The following is a 15,706-nucleotide window of genomic DNA, read 5'->3' on the forward strand; positions in this document are numbered from 1 at the left end:
TCTATTGTGCTTTGCCATACGGGTCACCGGTATGATCACAGATGGAACGACACACAATGGAATCTTATTCTTATTCCCTAATTCTAGTTACCAAGCCATGCCCCCTCGTCGTGCGGACACAGATACGCAGCTTACTCCGACATTCGGGCGAGACAGAACTTATTGTCCCCCGTCGCACCGCGGAGTGAAAGGGGGACTATGGTTTTCCCCTCCGTCCGTGTGTCTGTCCGTCTGTCCGTCCATCTGTCAGTGCACGTGTGCGTGCGTGCATAAGCGAAGGATCGAATTCTAATTTGGTGTGTGGGCGCAACCCACGTCAAAATCCAAGATGGCCGCCGCCATGTATGTCTGAACTTTGTGAGCGGAATATCTTGAAAAAAAAGCGACGTACCAACTTCTAATTTGGTGTGTCGGTGTATCTTGGCATAAGGAAGAACGCCATTGAAAATTGGGTCGCCACGTCAAAATCCAAGATGCCCGCCACCGTATATATGTCTGAATCTTGTGAGCGAAATATCTTGAAAAATAAACGAACTACTAACTTCTAATCTGGTGTGTGGGTGTATCTCCGCATAAGGGAGAACGCGATTGCAAATTGGGTCGCCACGTCAAAATCCAAGATGGCCGCCTTGCGCCTTCCACTTTGTCAACTCATCACTTCACCGACGGGGGACCTATGCGTAACGCTTGTTACAGGTGAGGTTCCCTGTCATGACAGCCGGACACCTACCTCTGCAGATCTACCTAAATCTATATATGCCCCTACCCCAAAATTCACAAGAAGACCATCAACCTCACCTGCCTGCGATGAGAGGGTCAAAGGCCTTCAGAATCAGCTTCATCGCAGGAGATATCAATGATTCTGAATGTTTTGGTTTCAACCCCATGAATCCGAGCTAGGTGTAAGGCAGGAGCACCAGCCCAGAGGGGAGAGTAGTATTCCATTGAGCTGAGGATGAAAGATTTGTTTGTGGTGAGGAGCTCAGGTGTGCCAAGGAAGGACTTCGCATGACCGAGGATGCCCAGTCGGCCACTGGCTTTGGAGGCCAGCTTGGAAATGTGGTTTTCCCAGGAAAGATCATGGGACACAAGATTTGGAGGTAAACACAGAGTTGAGGCATTCAGCTTTTCAAGTGGAGTGTCAACTGTGTAGGTGTTTGACGTAAGGGGGCGTGGGGGGGTGGGGGGGGGAATGGAAGGGGAACAAACACCAGAAAATGATTTGACCAGATGCCACCGGGACTTGGAGGAGGGAGACAGGTTTTGAGAGTTCAGGCTTAAGAGCAGAGAGATATTGTTTCCTGGCTCTCCTGAGGGTGGACACACACTTGTTCCAAGCATTTTGAAAGGAACGGAGATTGCTTTCAGTTGAATTAGCCTTCCATGTGGCAAACGCAAGTTGTTTCAGGGCAACTGCCTCACCACAAGATTCAATGTACCATGGACGGGAAGAAGGGTATGACAACTGAACATGAGATGGGATAAATCTGTGCATGAGAGAGAGCAATTTACTTTGGAAGAATTCCCAGGATGAGTTGATGTCAGAGGCAGTAGAGATGGGAAACCGGTCCAGAAGTTTGATGGCTGCAGGTAAGTAAGTCATAACCAAGTCTTGAAGAGACAATGTGCAGTTTACTGAAATCCGGGTCAGGAAATTGACAGATTGTCAGTCCCAATGAGTCGCAGAAGTCCTTTGCTGAGGTGCCATGGCTGGAGAGAGAGGTTTTCGATGAAAATGGAGTACTGTACATTGTGCTTACTCCTCAGTCACATTTGCTCTACGGCTAGCATACGGCGGCCATACCCCCCCCCCCCCTAAATTGACAGAAACATGCGGCGGCCGCAGAGTTTCTGAGGTGGCCTCAGGCGTATGGCGTATGGCTATCTTTTACAGGCCGTAGGGGTCTCCGTGGAATTATAGCGTGGAGTTATTACTTTTTTCATTTCTAGGTTGGCCGTAGCAATTCGACAAGCCATAGCCATGATGTAGATGTGTTCCATGTCGACCGTACATAGGGCGTACGGTGGGCTTGCGTTATTCGTGCGGCTGCCGTAGGCTCTTATCAATGAAAAATGAATTTGGCCAACCCCCCAAAAATTACGGCGGCCGCACTATTTCCACGGTCGCCGTAGGGTAGTCCTAAGGCGTCCCTGTGTTCACCGTACGGTGGCCTTGCGGTCTGTGTGACTACCTGCGGGCAACGCAGGGTCGACGCACGGTTCCCCTATGCCCGCCGTGCGTCCTACGTACGGCCTCCGTGGCAGTCTACGTCGACCGTGCGCTACCGCTAGAGATCGGAGTATAGGTTTTTGCCACACACATCATCACATTTCACCAGCAGCTCAGACCAGACACATCACCATGCCGCCAAAGAAGCGATCAACCAAGGACAAGGGGAAAGGTGCCAAGAAAAAGACCAACCCAGTCCATGAGGATGAGCAAAAGGACCAGCCATCCATGGAGCCAGAACAGGTGCCAGACACCCAGCCTGAGCAGGACCATGACGCTGATGGAGAGGATGAGGATGAGTCTCCCGCGCTCCAGCGCATTGTCGAATTTTATGAGGCCCATCCCTACTTTTACAACCTCAGACATGAGAAGTACCGCAACACCAAGCTGAAGGAGGCGGAACTGGCTGAGCCTGCCAAGGAGATTAAGTGGACCGGTGAGTCGTGAAATTAATCCTGGTACATAGTTGCCACTATCAGTACTTTCCCCATTTCCTCATTTTTGTAATTCTTAAATTACTGATTTGTATTGTAGTTTCATTGTCAATTGTCCAAGTATCATGAAAAAAATCCTCCATTGTGTAAATACATAATATTCACTTTCCTCTGACACATTCTAATGTGATTATTTTTTGTTTGCAGTGGAGAAGATCAAGAGGAGGTTCAAAAACCTACGTTCTGCCTATGGCAAACTCAAGAACCGGGCCGGTTCTTCGGGGAAGTCGGGCCAAGCATCCTCCAAGTTAACCAGCCTACAGCAGTGGAAGCTGCGGAACTTGGCCTTTCTCGATGAGGTGATTCAGCCGCGGACCCAGGGACAGGAGTTGGGAAGGGTAAGCATTGGCATTGAATTTGTTTGTGTGCAAATGATCCTCTGCTTTTCAGTCCCTGACAGAACATCCTGAGTGTTGCATGTACCTAATATTCACTTTTCTCTGCCTATGCTTCAGGTTGCTGTGGAGGACGAGGACGAGGAAGATGAAGATGTGGGGGACGACTCTGCGGCACCCGACTCTGAGGCACACGACTCTGCGGCACACGACACTGATGACCATGACAGAGGGTCTGAAAGTCGGACGAGGGGGAGCAGTGCCGACAGTCACCACAGTAGCAGGAACAGGGCGGGCACCAGCACCAGCACCAGCAGCAGCACCAGGATGAGCAGGAAGAAGGCCGCAAAGACCACCCCCGACGTAGGGGTGCTCCTCCACGAGATGCTGATGGAGAACCGGAGACGGGACCGGGAAACAGAGAAAAAGGTAAATTATAACCGATTTAATGATAACCTAAACTGTACTTTTAAATGTCATGTGTCATAAGTCTTATGTTTTTTGAAATTTGGATTGAAACAGTTATGATAATTTTCCTTTTTGTTTTCTCTTTCCCCCCAGTTGGAAGAGTCCGCAAGCAGAGAACGAGATGAGCGAGAGGCGTGGGGCAGCTGGCTCCAGACGGTGGTGCGCAACTGCCCGAAGGAGAGGTTCCGACAATTCCAGACTGAAACCCTGGCCCTCTCCCAGCGATACCAGCCAACAGATGAGGGGCAAAGTACGAGTCAGCAGTGTCCGGCTCCAACCCCAGCTCCACCTGCCATGTACCCCTTTGTACCCGCCCCAGCCCGCGGCCTCCCAGTTCTCATTCCAGGGCCAGTTCCAGCACCCTTCCCAGCAGTTCCAGCCCCAGCCGCAGTTCCAATACCAACAACAGCAGCAGCAACCGCCAGGGTATTTGCGGCAGCAGACCTTCACCCAAATGCTGGTAAGTTATTATAAATAAATAAACTCATCAAATCAGGATTCTATGTGAAACATAAAAGATTTTATTGCAGAAATTTATAAAGAAATTAACTCAGTAAATTATGATTCTATGTAAAACATACAAGATTTTATTTCAGAAACGTACTATTTATATAGAACCTTTATTTAATGTGCATTTATCTTGTGTCTACAGACCCAGTCGCCTCAACAGCAGCAGCAGCAGCCGCAGCAGCATCAGCAGCCAGCCTGCCCCACCTCTGCTCCTACTATCCCCAGCACCAGCAACATATTCGGGGACCAAGACTTGCTCCCGGCCCTCCGCACCCCTGCATTGGGGGACAGACTGAGCCTCTCGGGATTCAGTGGTGGTAGCAGCTTCGGCCTCCATGGCACCAGCGCGGGCGGACCAGTCCTTGCTCAGCGGTCTAATGAGGCCCCAGACTTCATCTCCGGTAGACAAGGCAGACAAGGCGTGCGCTGAGTCCGAGTCTGATGGAGACTAATATAAATATGTTGCTGTTACTATACATATGATATGTTAGTTATTTTTGTTATAGCTAATAAAATGGTACCATTTATGGGCTTTGAAACTTGATTTATGTGTTGGTCTTTAATTCTTCCATAATATAATTATTTATATCCCTTTGAAAATAGGAAAGAAAGTTAAAAATTAATACCACAATAGAGTGAATATTTACGCTATTACTTTAATCTGATCACTTTAAAGACACAGGGAAGCATCATAATTAATAAAAAAACAGAAAATAAAAACCAGCAATTGGGCACTTAAAACTTTCAAGGGAAATTTTCCCTTTATTTATAAATGGAAATTTTCATTGCTAAAATTGATTTAAGTGTCTAATTTATGGGTTTTATATTTTTATTTTATCGTTCAATTATTGCTGTCTGTTTCTTTGTTTATTGTGGGATAAAACGATAAAGCAAACAAACTGGGTTATATTCAACTTTTAAATACTTTATTTGACAAGTGGGATCACATGGTACATTTAGTTCACAGGTTATTATAAGGTCAGATGTTATGGCTATAAAGTTCATTTGATGGTTCAATTATAGTAATTCACCAGTTGAGAGCTGCCTCCTGCCATGGCACGCTGCCGGCAGCACTGTTATAATAGTGTTTGAGGTGTATCCGGAGCTCTTTGCCGGCACGGTTCTCCCTGGGGGCACGTAGTGCACCCTGCATGTCGGCGAGGTAGCCTGCATCCCTCCATGCCCCTGGGACAATCACACCGTCCGCCTGCTCCCCGTCAAGGTCGGCATTCTGCAGGTTGGGAAAGCGGCTCCGCATCAGGTTGTGAAGTATCACACACGCCTTGGTGATCTTGGTGGATGTCTCGGGGGTGGTCATGAGGGTGGTGAGGAGGCACCGGAAACGGTTGGCAAGGATGCTGAAAGCATTCTCAACCACCCTCCTGGCACGGGAACACCTGTAATTGAAGATGCGTTCGTCATGCATGAGGTTCCTGTGGGAGAAGGGCTTCACCAGGTATGTTCGCAAGGGGAACACGTCATCCCTGATGAAAAAGTATGGCACGTCGTGGTCGTCGTTGGGGAGGGGCTCAGGGGGAGGGAAACCAAGTCTTCCTTCACGGAGGTCGGGCTCAATGGAAGACCGGTTGTAAATCCCTGCATCAGAGGCAGCTCCTTCCACACCCACATGCACCCAAAGGAAGCGATAGTCTGCGTCCACAATCCCCATCAGCACTGTTGAGAAGAAGCCCTTGTAGTTGAAGTAGACGCTGCCTGACTTCGATGGCTTCTTTATCTTTATATGTTTGCCGTCAATGGCCCCGCAAGCGTGAGGGAAGTTCCACCTCCTCCCGAAGACCTGGGCAACTTCATTCCATCCATCAGGAGTTGAGGGGGTCACGAACACCTCGTCCCGGTACTCTTCAGAGATGGCATCGCACACCTCGGGCACAAACAGTGATATTGTGTTATGTGCCACCCTGAAGCTGAATGCAAGCGAGTGGTAGGAGTCACCCGTTGCCAGGAACCGGAGTGTTATGGCCAGCTTCAGGCCTGGCGCAAGGGGGGGCCTTGCACCGTCGCTTTTTGTGATTCTGGGAGCGACACGGACCAGCATCTCCTGGAACATTGCAGGTTCCATACGCAGGAATGCCTTGAAGTCACCCCTGGATTCACGCATCAGCTCCTGCATCAGGTTGTCGTAGTGGCCCAGGGTGACACGCCGCAACAGCCAGGGCTTCATCCACATCGTCCTCCTTTTTCGCTGCCGTCGGGCCAGCCACTGCTCCTCCAGGAAAAGGGCTGCAATCAGGTAATCTCGCTCTCGATGCACCCGCCTCAGCTGCATGCGCAGGTGGCCCAGCCTTTGCCGTTGAGGAACAACCAGCGCCATCTGTATATAACCTGGTCCACAATCTATATGACAGATATGAGATATGATATACATATGAAAAAGAACTGGTATATATACCCACTCGTTACCGTCCGTCTGGCCGCACGTTCGCCTTAGGGCCCCCCTGCGGTTGCCTTGTGGGCACCTTGAGGCTACCTTGCGTCTGCCTTGAAAATTCTATGGCCGCCGCAGGGACACCCTAAGGTCACCGTGCGACATAAAATCAAAGACCGTACGGCACCCCCACGTTTTCGGTCTCCACAATTTCTAAATACCCCGTGCGGCTACCCGAAAAATAAAAACATATGTGACTGCTACATTGTGTGACCGTGGAAATACTGCGGCCACCCTATAATTGCTAGTGGCCGTAGATTTTTTAGACCCTACGGCCGCCGAGCCAAATGTGACAAGCATTATTATGCCTCTGCCAATGAAGTCGCTGAGGCATTATGTGTTTGGGTTGTCCGTCCGTCCATGATAGATTTTGGTTACCGCGATAACTTAAGAATTGCTGAAGGGATCAAAGTCAAACTTGGTGCAAGTATGTAGAATGATGTAAAGATGAACTGATTGACTTTTGGGGTCAAGAGGTTCAAGGTCAGAGGTCATGATAAGTAAAAATATTTTGTTATCGCAATAACTAAATAATGGCTGAAGTTATCCAAGCCAAACCTGGTGGAGATATCATGTCAGGATGAAATGTCAGATATGTATAATGTCAGGATGAACTGATTACATTTTTGGGTCAAGAGGTCAAAGGATATGTGAGGTAAAAATTATGTTACCATGCTAACTTGTGAACCGGTGATGGGAGTTTGACCAAACTTGGTATAAGTATATTGTTACGGTTTTTAGAACCTTCACTTTGTAAATTTAGTATTAAAATTCCTGTGTACATTTCCCCTTTTAATTGGCTGTTAATTGAAATGAGTGCACCATAGCTAGTCCATGTACAAGCACGTAGGCCACCATATACCCTTCTAAATAGTTATTTCCTTGTTATGTGTATTAGTTTAAGGCTGTGTTTCCCATTAATTGACTGCATTGCACCAAATGACATAAGATAGGTCCCCTTCAAGGATTGCATTTCCCAGCCAAACTCTCCCTCTCTGTGCAAAACCGCTGGACAAGCGTGGGGTGCGCGCCCTCTCAACTGGCCCTGGTTTGGAAGCAGCTTTCGCCGTCATAGTGAATATGTGCTCCATGCTCTGTTTGGACAAGAAGGGCGGGGCTGTTCACCTCCATGCCCAAGTAAGGCTACAAGCCCGTGGCAGCGTGGCATTGCCATATAAGGCCACCAACACAGAGCACGGGGGCGGTACCCAAATGGCCGAGGGCGTGTCACGACCCCGCTTGATATATGCGTGCGACAATCGCGCAAAGGATTGACCGAGCAGATGACTGAGAGAGGTCGAGGCAAGAACCAGCCCTGCCGTGTGCAACGAACGAGATACGTGTGCCACCGCCGCCCTGCTCGCTTCCAGCCCGGAGAGGACCTGCTTGCTGTGCGCCCTGCCAAACCTTCCAGCCTTGTGGTCCCACCTTCCTCTCCCTCCAGCCAATCCAATCTGCAATTCCCCATTCGTGTGAGTGAGTTCGTTGTCTGTATTGTCCTGGGTACAAGTTAAGCCTGAGAAGATAAGCTAGTATTGCTCTGTGTCCTTCTGATCCTTCCATTTTCCTGTATATTACTTTGAGTGCTTTTCTTCTTTTAGTCTGGTGTAAATAATAATAAATCCTGTTCTTCCTACCTTGCCTTCTTTCCTTCACATCCGTTCGTCCTTGTCTTTTGCACATTGAATACCTGTGGCACGATTTCCAATGTTCAGAATCGGGTCTAGTTTCTGTTAATGGTTCGAGCCGCGGCTGCTAATCCGCTCGGCAAATTAACATCTTGTCCGCGGTCTCGAACGAGGTTGCTCACCTGCCTCTCTGGAGGGAGCTGGGCAGCTTCAGGACTCACGTCGGTCAATCGCAGACAAGGGGATTAATTCCCCCTGGGTAAGGGGACAAGGGGCCGACGGTGAGATCCGCAACAATATATTATGATGCCAAGATGAACTGATTACATTTTGGCATCAACAGGTCAAAGGTCAGAGTCTACAATAGGTTTTCATAACCATGATAACTTAAGAATAACTGAAGGGAACGAAGTCAAACTTGGTTCAAGTTTGTAAAATGATGTAAAGATAAACGTATTCGATTTTGCTGTCAAAGATTTTTCAGAGGTCATGTCAGGTCCAAATGTGATACTTGAGAACAGCTGAATGGATTTAAACCAAACTTGGTTCAAGTTTGTATCATGACGTAATGATGTGGGCAGAGGCATATCGATCGACGTCATGATGCTGAAGAGTGCCGTTCTAGTTTAATATGATGCATGTTTCACAGCAATGGTGTTTATTGATGCTTTTATGAATTGTCTTTGCAGAGGTTTCTTATTCCAAGTCAAGTTCCCAGTTTTTTGAGAGTGAAGTTTCCTTCAATCAGAACACGATACAGACTTGTCAGGAAGTCAACAAATATGGCATTGTATTGACCAATAACAATTGTATTACGCCATTCAAGAAAATTGAAAGGAATGAGAAGCCACATGAGTCTTCCACTTGCAAGAAAACAATTAGCTCATTAAAATCTTCAAACAGATGTGAAGGAATACCCAGACGTGGGATGCCATACAAGTGCACGCTCTGCAGCAGGGAATTTTCTTGGTTAGAATCTTTAAAATATCATCAAGTAAAACACACAGGAGAGAAGCCTTATAAATGTCCTGTGTGCAGCGAAGATTTTGCTCATTCATCACATTAAAAAACACATGAAAAAATACATAAAGGAGAGAAGTGCTGCTTGTGTTCTGTGTGCAACAAAGCGTTTCCTTTTGCTTCACGTTTGAAAGCGCATCAACGGATTCACACAGGAGAGAAACCTTTCAAGTGTACTGTGTGCAACAATGAATTTTCTTGGTTAGAATCCTTGAATCATCACAAAGTAAAAACACACATGAGAGAAGATTTATAAATGTCCTGTGTGCAGCAAGGATTTTGCTTGTTCATCAACTTTACAAATGCATCAAAGAGTATATAAAAAATCTCAACAGACTATTGCATGAGATTTGTACACGAGCAAGAAAACAACCAATCGGAAAAGGTATCCTTAATTATTCAGCAACAAACTTCCAAAAACAAGTTCAAGTGCACGATATTACAAGGGAAAACGAAACAAACAAATACAGCCCCAATGATCGCAAAGAAGAAAAAGGAAAACTACAAAAAGTTTCTTACGTCTTCCAAAGGCAGGTTTTGTGTGGGAGAAACAAAGTACCAGTCACCTCCTTTCGGGATGTAAAAAACTCATGTCAGAACAGTTGAACACAGAATGACATGACAGCGTCTGTACAGTAATCCACTGGCACATCTGCAAGCATTTCAACATTCCGGTTCTAGAACAATCACGGAAACAGAAAGCAAATCCTATCCTTGAAAATGAGCATATCGTGCTCACACGTGACAAGATGATCCCATCAATTGTCGACATTGCAAACAAAGCATGGCATTTAACGGTATGGACCTCAAACATCTGGGGCCTTCGCTCAAACCTGACTGATCTCTCCATACAGGTTGCTTCTGACAATCCAGACTTGATCTGCTTAACAGAGACTTTCCTCCTTCAAGATGTCTCTGATTCCTTAATATCTCTTCCTGGTTACTCCCTCCTCCGGTATGATAGACCTGAGCCTCGGCCTGGTGGTGGGGTGGCTATCTTTGTCAAAAACTCTCTTCCTCACTCTCCTTGCACTGCCCTCTTTCCTCCTCACCCGCAGGAGTACCTCTGGTTACGGCTTCCTCTCCGCTCCCACCTTTTGTTCATATGTGTTCTGTACCGTCCCCCAAACAGTGATGACTCCATCTACATTTCACTGTCTGACAACATGGACCAACTTCTATCCACTCATCCCAACTCTCTCTTCCTCATATGTGGTGACTTCAACTGTCATCATGCCACCTGGTTGGGTGTGGGTTCCTCTCTCACCAGTCATGGCACCTCAGCAAAGGACTTCTGTGACTCACTGGGATTGACACAATCTGTCAATTTCCCGACCCGGATCTCAGCCAATGGAGTATCTTCTCTTCTATACTTGGTTATGACAAACTTCCCTGCTAATGTCTGCTGCTCTTCTTCTGCTCCAATCGGTTCTTCTGATCATGTGCTTGTCAAAGTGGACATCTCTCTGGCCATTCTCAGAGAGCCTCCTCAGCGTCGACGAGTCTGGCATTTCACTCAGGCCGACTGGGACGGTCTTCAAGCAGCCATCAATCGTCTGGATTGGTCACCCATCTCCACTGCCTCTGACATCAATTCTTCCTGGGAATTCTTCCAAAGCAAACTGATCTCTCTCATGCACAGATTTATCCCATCTCGCCTTCAGTTGTCTTACCCTTCCTCCCGTCCATGGTACACTGAATCTTGTGGTGAGGCAGTTGCCCTGAAACAAATTGCCTTTGCCTCTTGGAAGGCTAATCCAACTGAAGGCAATCTCAGTTCCTTCCACCAAGCTCGGAACAAGTGTGTGTCTACCCTCAGGAGTGCCAGGAAGCACTATCTCTCCTCACTCAAGAATGAACTCTCAAACCTGTCTCCTTCCTCCAAATCCTGGTGGCGTCTGGTAAAATCCGTTTCTGGTGTTTGTTCCCCCTCCATCCCCTCCCTTACCTCAAATGGCCACACAGTTGACATCGCACGTGACAAAGCCGAATGCCTCAACTCTGTGTTCGCCTCAAAATCCTTAGTCCCAAACCCATCTCTCTCTGTTCCCACCTTTCCCAGTCGAACCCAACTGCTCCTGGACTCTGTGTCGTTCTCTCCTGACAAGGTGGAGGAGTTTTTGTCAAACCTCGACTCTGATTCTGCAACTGGACCAGACGGCATCAGCCCACGGGTCCTAAAATCCTGCTCTGCCGCTCTATCTCACCCTCTCTGTTCTTTTCACCCTATCTTTTGCTCAAGGTCATCTGCCAGCATCCTGGAAATCAGCTAACATTACCGCTTTACACAAAAAAGGTGCAAAAACAGATCCTTGCAACTACAGACCAATCAGCCTGCTCCCAATTATCAGCAAAGTCATGGAATCCATCATTGCTTTGGATATGAAATCTTTCCTCTTCTCCAATGGCTTGATCTCTGATCATCAATTTGGTTTCAGACCAGGTCACTCTACTCTGGACATGCTGCTTCTGCTGTCTCAACAATGGATGGAGGTCCTCAATGCCAAACACGAAATCAGAGCTGTCTCCCTTGACATATCACGGGCCTTTGATACGGTCTGGCACCCAGCTCTGCTCACCAAACTCTCCTCCTATGGTATCCATGGAAATCTCCATGCATGGCTTGCGGACTTCCTCTCTGGTCGTAGTCAACGTGTGGCCCTGAATGGATTTCTCTCATCTCCCCTTCCTGTTCAGGCTGGAGTTCCCCAAGGAAGTGTGCTGGGCCCTGTGCTTTTTCTGGTCTTTATCAATGATCTCTCCGACTCTCTGGAAAATCCTCGCTATCTCTTTGCTGATGACTCCACTCTCTGCCGCTCCATTCCTCTTCCCTCAGATCGGCAGTCTGCAGCCTCCTCACTCTCTGAAGACCTGGACAAAATCACAGACTGGTCAAACAAGTGGAACATGTCTTTCAATCCTGACAAATCTCACTCTCTTACTATGTCTCTCCGAAAAGATCGACTGGACAACCCTCCCATCTACTTTCTCAACAATCCTCTCCAAGAAGTTCTGTCGCTAAAGCTTTTGGGTCTCACTATCTGCCATGATCTTTCTTGGGAAATCCACATTTCCAAGCTGGCCTCCAAAGCCAGTCGCCGACTGGGCATCCTCCGTCGTGCGAAGTCCTTCCTCGGCACACCTGAGCTCCTCACCACATACAAGGCTTTCATCCGCAGCTCAATGGAATACTGTTCTCCCCTATGGGTTGGTGCTCCTGCCTCACACCTGGCTCGGCTTCACGCTGTTGAATCCAAAGCTTTCAAAATCATTGGAATCTCCCGCGATGAAGCTATCTCTGAGGGCCTTTCACTCACTCACCGCAGGCAGGTAGGTGGTCTTTCTGTCTTCCACCGACTCCTCTCCGGCCTTGCTCCCCCAGCTCTCTCTGTGCTCTGTCCCCCAAATATTCCTACAGGTCGCACAAGATCTGCCAGCAACCCTCTGATGGTTAAACTGCCGAAATCTCGGCTCTCTGCTCACCTTCACTCTTTCATTCCTCTTTTCTCCCGCCTCTGGAACAAACTCCCACACTCCCTTCAATCCCTCTCCTCCCTCCAGGTCTTTAAAACAGCTGTTGACCACCATCTCTTATCTTCCCCCATCCAAAACCTTGATCTTTTCTACCCCCACTAATTCACCCCAGATCCACCTTGTTTGAAATTCCAACTTCTTTCCTGGAAATCCTGGCAGTGTCCATATGTTTATACCTCTCCCACCCCCCCCCCCCCCCTTCACATGCCTCCCCCCCAAAGCCCTCTCCCTCCCACAGATCTCTCGATGTCTCCATGTCTCTCGGTCCCTGCTCTCAAATGTTGTTTTTGTGTCTTTCCCCCTCTCTCCCCATCTTGTCTACCGCTCCCGATGTTATTTGTTTTATGTGTCTATTTGTCTTTCTGTGTGATTAATGTTCGCTCTTTCACGAGCCTCGATCTTGTATACAAAAAAAAAAAAAAAAAAAAATCTGGACATATTGCTCAAACACAAAAAGGAAAATTCAGCATTGTTGATGGAGTTTTCAGTTCCCAATGACCTTGGACTAAATGCTACAGAAATCAGAAAAATGCTCAAATTCCAGGAGCTGAAAAATGAGGTCAAGAGGACTTGGAAATTGAAGAAAGCTGAAATTGTACCAGTAAAACTCGGAGCAACAGGGATGATCAAGAAAACCATTACTGAGCACTTAAAAAGCAGGGAATATCTCTACAAACAAGCTGCAGGTACAGGCTGTCAGAGGTTCAGTGAGCATTCTTAAAAGAGCCCTTGGAACAAAACTATGAGAATAACGTTTCCCAATCTGGTTCACGAATAATGATCTTTTACCGAAAAAGGAGGTGAAGATTTTGAGTTCTGGGAGAACTTCCTGCCTCCTCCTGAAACCCGCATATGGGGACATCAACCAACGAGAGAAGCCATGCACATGTTCTGAATGCAACAAGTTTTTTGTATATTTTTTTTTTTGTATACAAGATCGAGGCTCTTGTAAGAGCTTACATTAATGACAAAAAAAACAAACGGACGCATAAACGGAGGAAAGGGACTGAATGGAGTGTGGGAGTTTGTTCCAGAGGCGGGAGAAAACATGGCATCTGGACAAGAGTTTTGCTCTTTCATCAACTTTATCTCATCATCAAAAATACATACAGGAGGGAAGCCCCACAAGTGTTCTGTTTGCACCAAGGCATTTTTTCATCAATCAAAGGTGAAGCGGCATCAATGGATCCACGCACAAGATATAAAGGAGAGAAGACCTGCAGGTTAAACGCTACAAGTCTTTAGAAGATAGCACGAATGAACCAATTCACCACCATCTCAAGTCACTCCACTCCGCTTCTCCCCTCATCCAATCCGTGATTTTGTACCCCTGTTAACATCCCACTACAAACCCACCTCCTTCCAAATTTCCTGAGAGTTTGTTTCTGTATCCATCTTGTCTACCCAATGCATCCACCACTACCTCTCTTTCCTTCATACTCGTCTTATTTGCCCAACTCTTCCTTATGCTTGTCCTTCACCACTGCTGTTGATGTTTCCCTCCCACCCCTCTCTTTCTACAGCTCCTCTTGTTCTGTTGCTTCCTGATCCATTCAGAAATCCAGTTTTTTCACAAATCTTGACGTTTATTCAAAAAAGCGTTGGTTCTGCAAGGTAGAAACGGTCACCTTCTTTCGTGTATGAAAAACAACTGTCTGAATAACTGTATACACAAAAGCTCAACAATGTGTGCAGCAAACACCATGGCACATCTGCAAAAAATTCAATATCTCAGTCTCAGAAAAATCAAGGAAGCATGAACCAAAAGTGATTGTTGAACATGAGGATGCAGTCCTCACTTATGATCAAATCATCCCATCAATCGTGAACAGAGAAAACAAAGCATTGCACAAGGACATTGTGCTTTTGCACAAAAAGGAAAAGATGGTATTGCTCATCGAGGTGTCAGCAGCAGTAACCAGCGACATTGGTCGAAATAATGTGGAAATCAGGAAAATGACCAAATAATCAGCATCTGAAAAATGAGGCCAAGAGAACCTGGAAGCTGAAGGGTTCTGACAAAATGGAAATGAAAAAGAACCTCTCTTAGATCTTCAAAACAGTCCCCAGGAATAGTCGGACAAACTAACAACAATTGGAGGCTGTCTGTGGTCCAATGACAATCCTGGAAATAATCCTCAGAAAAAAACATTGAGAAGACCTTTTCACAACTTGGATTGTGAAACATGATATTTTACCGAACTGGAGGTGGCTACTTTGAGTCCTGAGAGGACTCTGTTCCACCTTCTGAAAGCTGCACATGGATATTCCAACAAACGAGAGAAGCCGTTCTTGTGTTCTGCTTGTAATAAGGATTTACCCATTTATCATGATATAAAATGCATCGAAGGAAAGGCAAAGCAAAGAAGCTTTTGCTGGTGGCCTCATTTTTGGATGGTAAAATGCCCTGCCAATGTTAGTGTCCCTGCCAAGATAAATCCCCGAATTAATCAAACTCAATTCATTGATAAAGCAACGGAGCTCTGGAATGCCACATTGATATTACAGCATTCAGACGGAAAGATCGAAATCCCAGAAGTGAAGATACAACATATGTTCTTCCAGGGTGACTGTCTCTGCCCCTCTTGTTTTGCCCAGTTCTGGAACTACTGAGCAAACTCATTGATGATCAAGGACAGGGATACACCTAACATCGAACAGTATAATGTCCAATGGGTCAGGAAAAGTGACCCATCCACTGTATATTGATGATTTAAAGCTCTTCACACCAAATGACGGAAAATTGGCAGAACCATTAAAACTGGTAAAATGGTATTCAGACAACGTGTAAAATGCTGATAAATTCAGCAGAGGGAGACCAACAAAATTGGATAACATGCAGACTGCAGAGACTTCAGAAAGTACAGTGCCTTCATACAGCTGCACCAACCTGGTTTGGTGAACACCTGAGACAAATCGATCATCTCAAGGGAGATAGTGTGCCAGAACTGTAAAGGCCAATCACCAGGGGTTTGGGGACTGAAACACCAATCAGGTATGAGGGGGAGGATCTATTGGTGGGCGAACTCCTTCTTCGGACT

The 15,706-nt window shown here is 46.8% G+C and overlaps 1 protein-coding gene across 1 annotated transcript; it reads left to right on the top strand.

Moving 5' to 3' along the window:
- The first annotated feature begins 2,362 nt into the window (after positions 1-2,362).
- LOC137428102 (uncharacterized) lies at positions 2,363-4,381 on the top strand. The gene is made up of 5 exons (XM_078777069.1): positions 2,363-2,666; positions 2,872-3,062; positions 3,180-3,488; positions 3,621-3,987; positions 4,180-4,381. The coding sequence occupies exons 1-5, from the start codon at positions 2,363-2,365 to the stop codon at positions 4,356-4,358; spliced, it is 1,350 nt and encodes a 449-aa protein (XP_078633195.1). The 3' UTR covers positions 4,359-4,381.
- Positions 4,382-15,706: the final 11,325 nt, after the last annotated feature.

The sequence above is a fragment of the Myxine glutinosa genome, chromosome 5 (genome assembly GCF_964187855.1).
Source record: "Myxine glutinosa chromosome 5, kmMyxGlut1.1, whole genome shotgun sequence".
NCBI lineage: Eukaryota > Metazoa > Chordata > Myxini > Myxiniformes > Myxinidae > Myxine > Myxine glutinosa.

Bases quoted from the DNA above. Each gene is read 5' to 3' on its own strand.
- LOC137428102 (XM_078777069.1), top strand. From the start codon at position 2,363: ATGCCGCCAAAGAAGCGATCAACCAAGGACAAGGGGAAAGGTGCCAAG. The intron at 2,667-2,871 runs GTGAGTCGTGAA...TTTTGTTTGCAG, and splicing joins CAAGGAGATTAAGTGGACCG to TGGAGAAGATCAAGAGGAGG. The intron at 3,489-3,620 runs GTAAATTATAAC...CTTTCCCCCCAG, and splicing joins ACCGGGAAACAGAGAAAAAG to TTGGAAGAGTCCGCAAGCAG.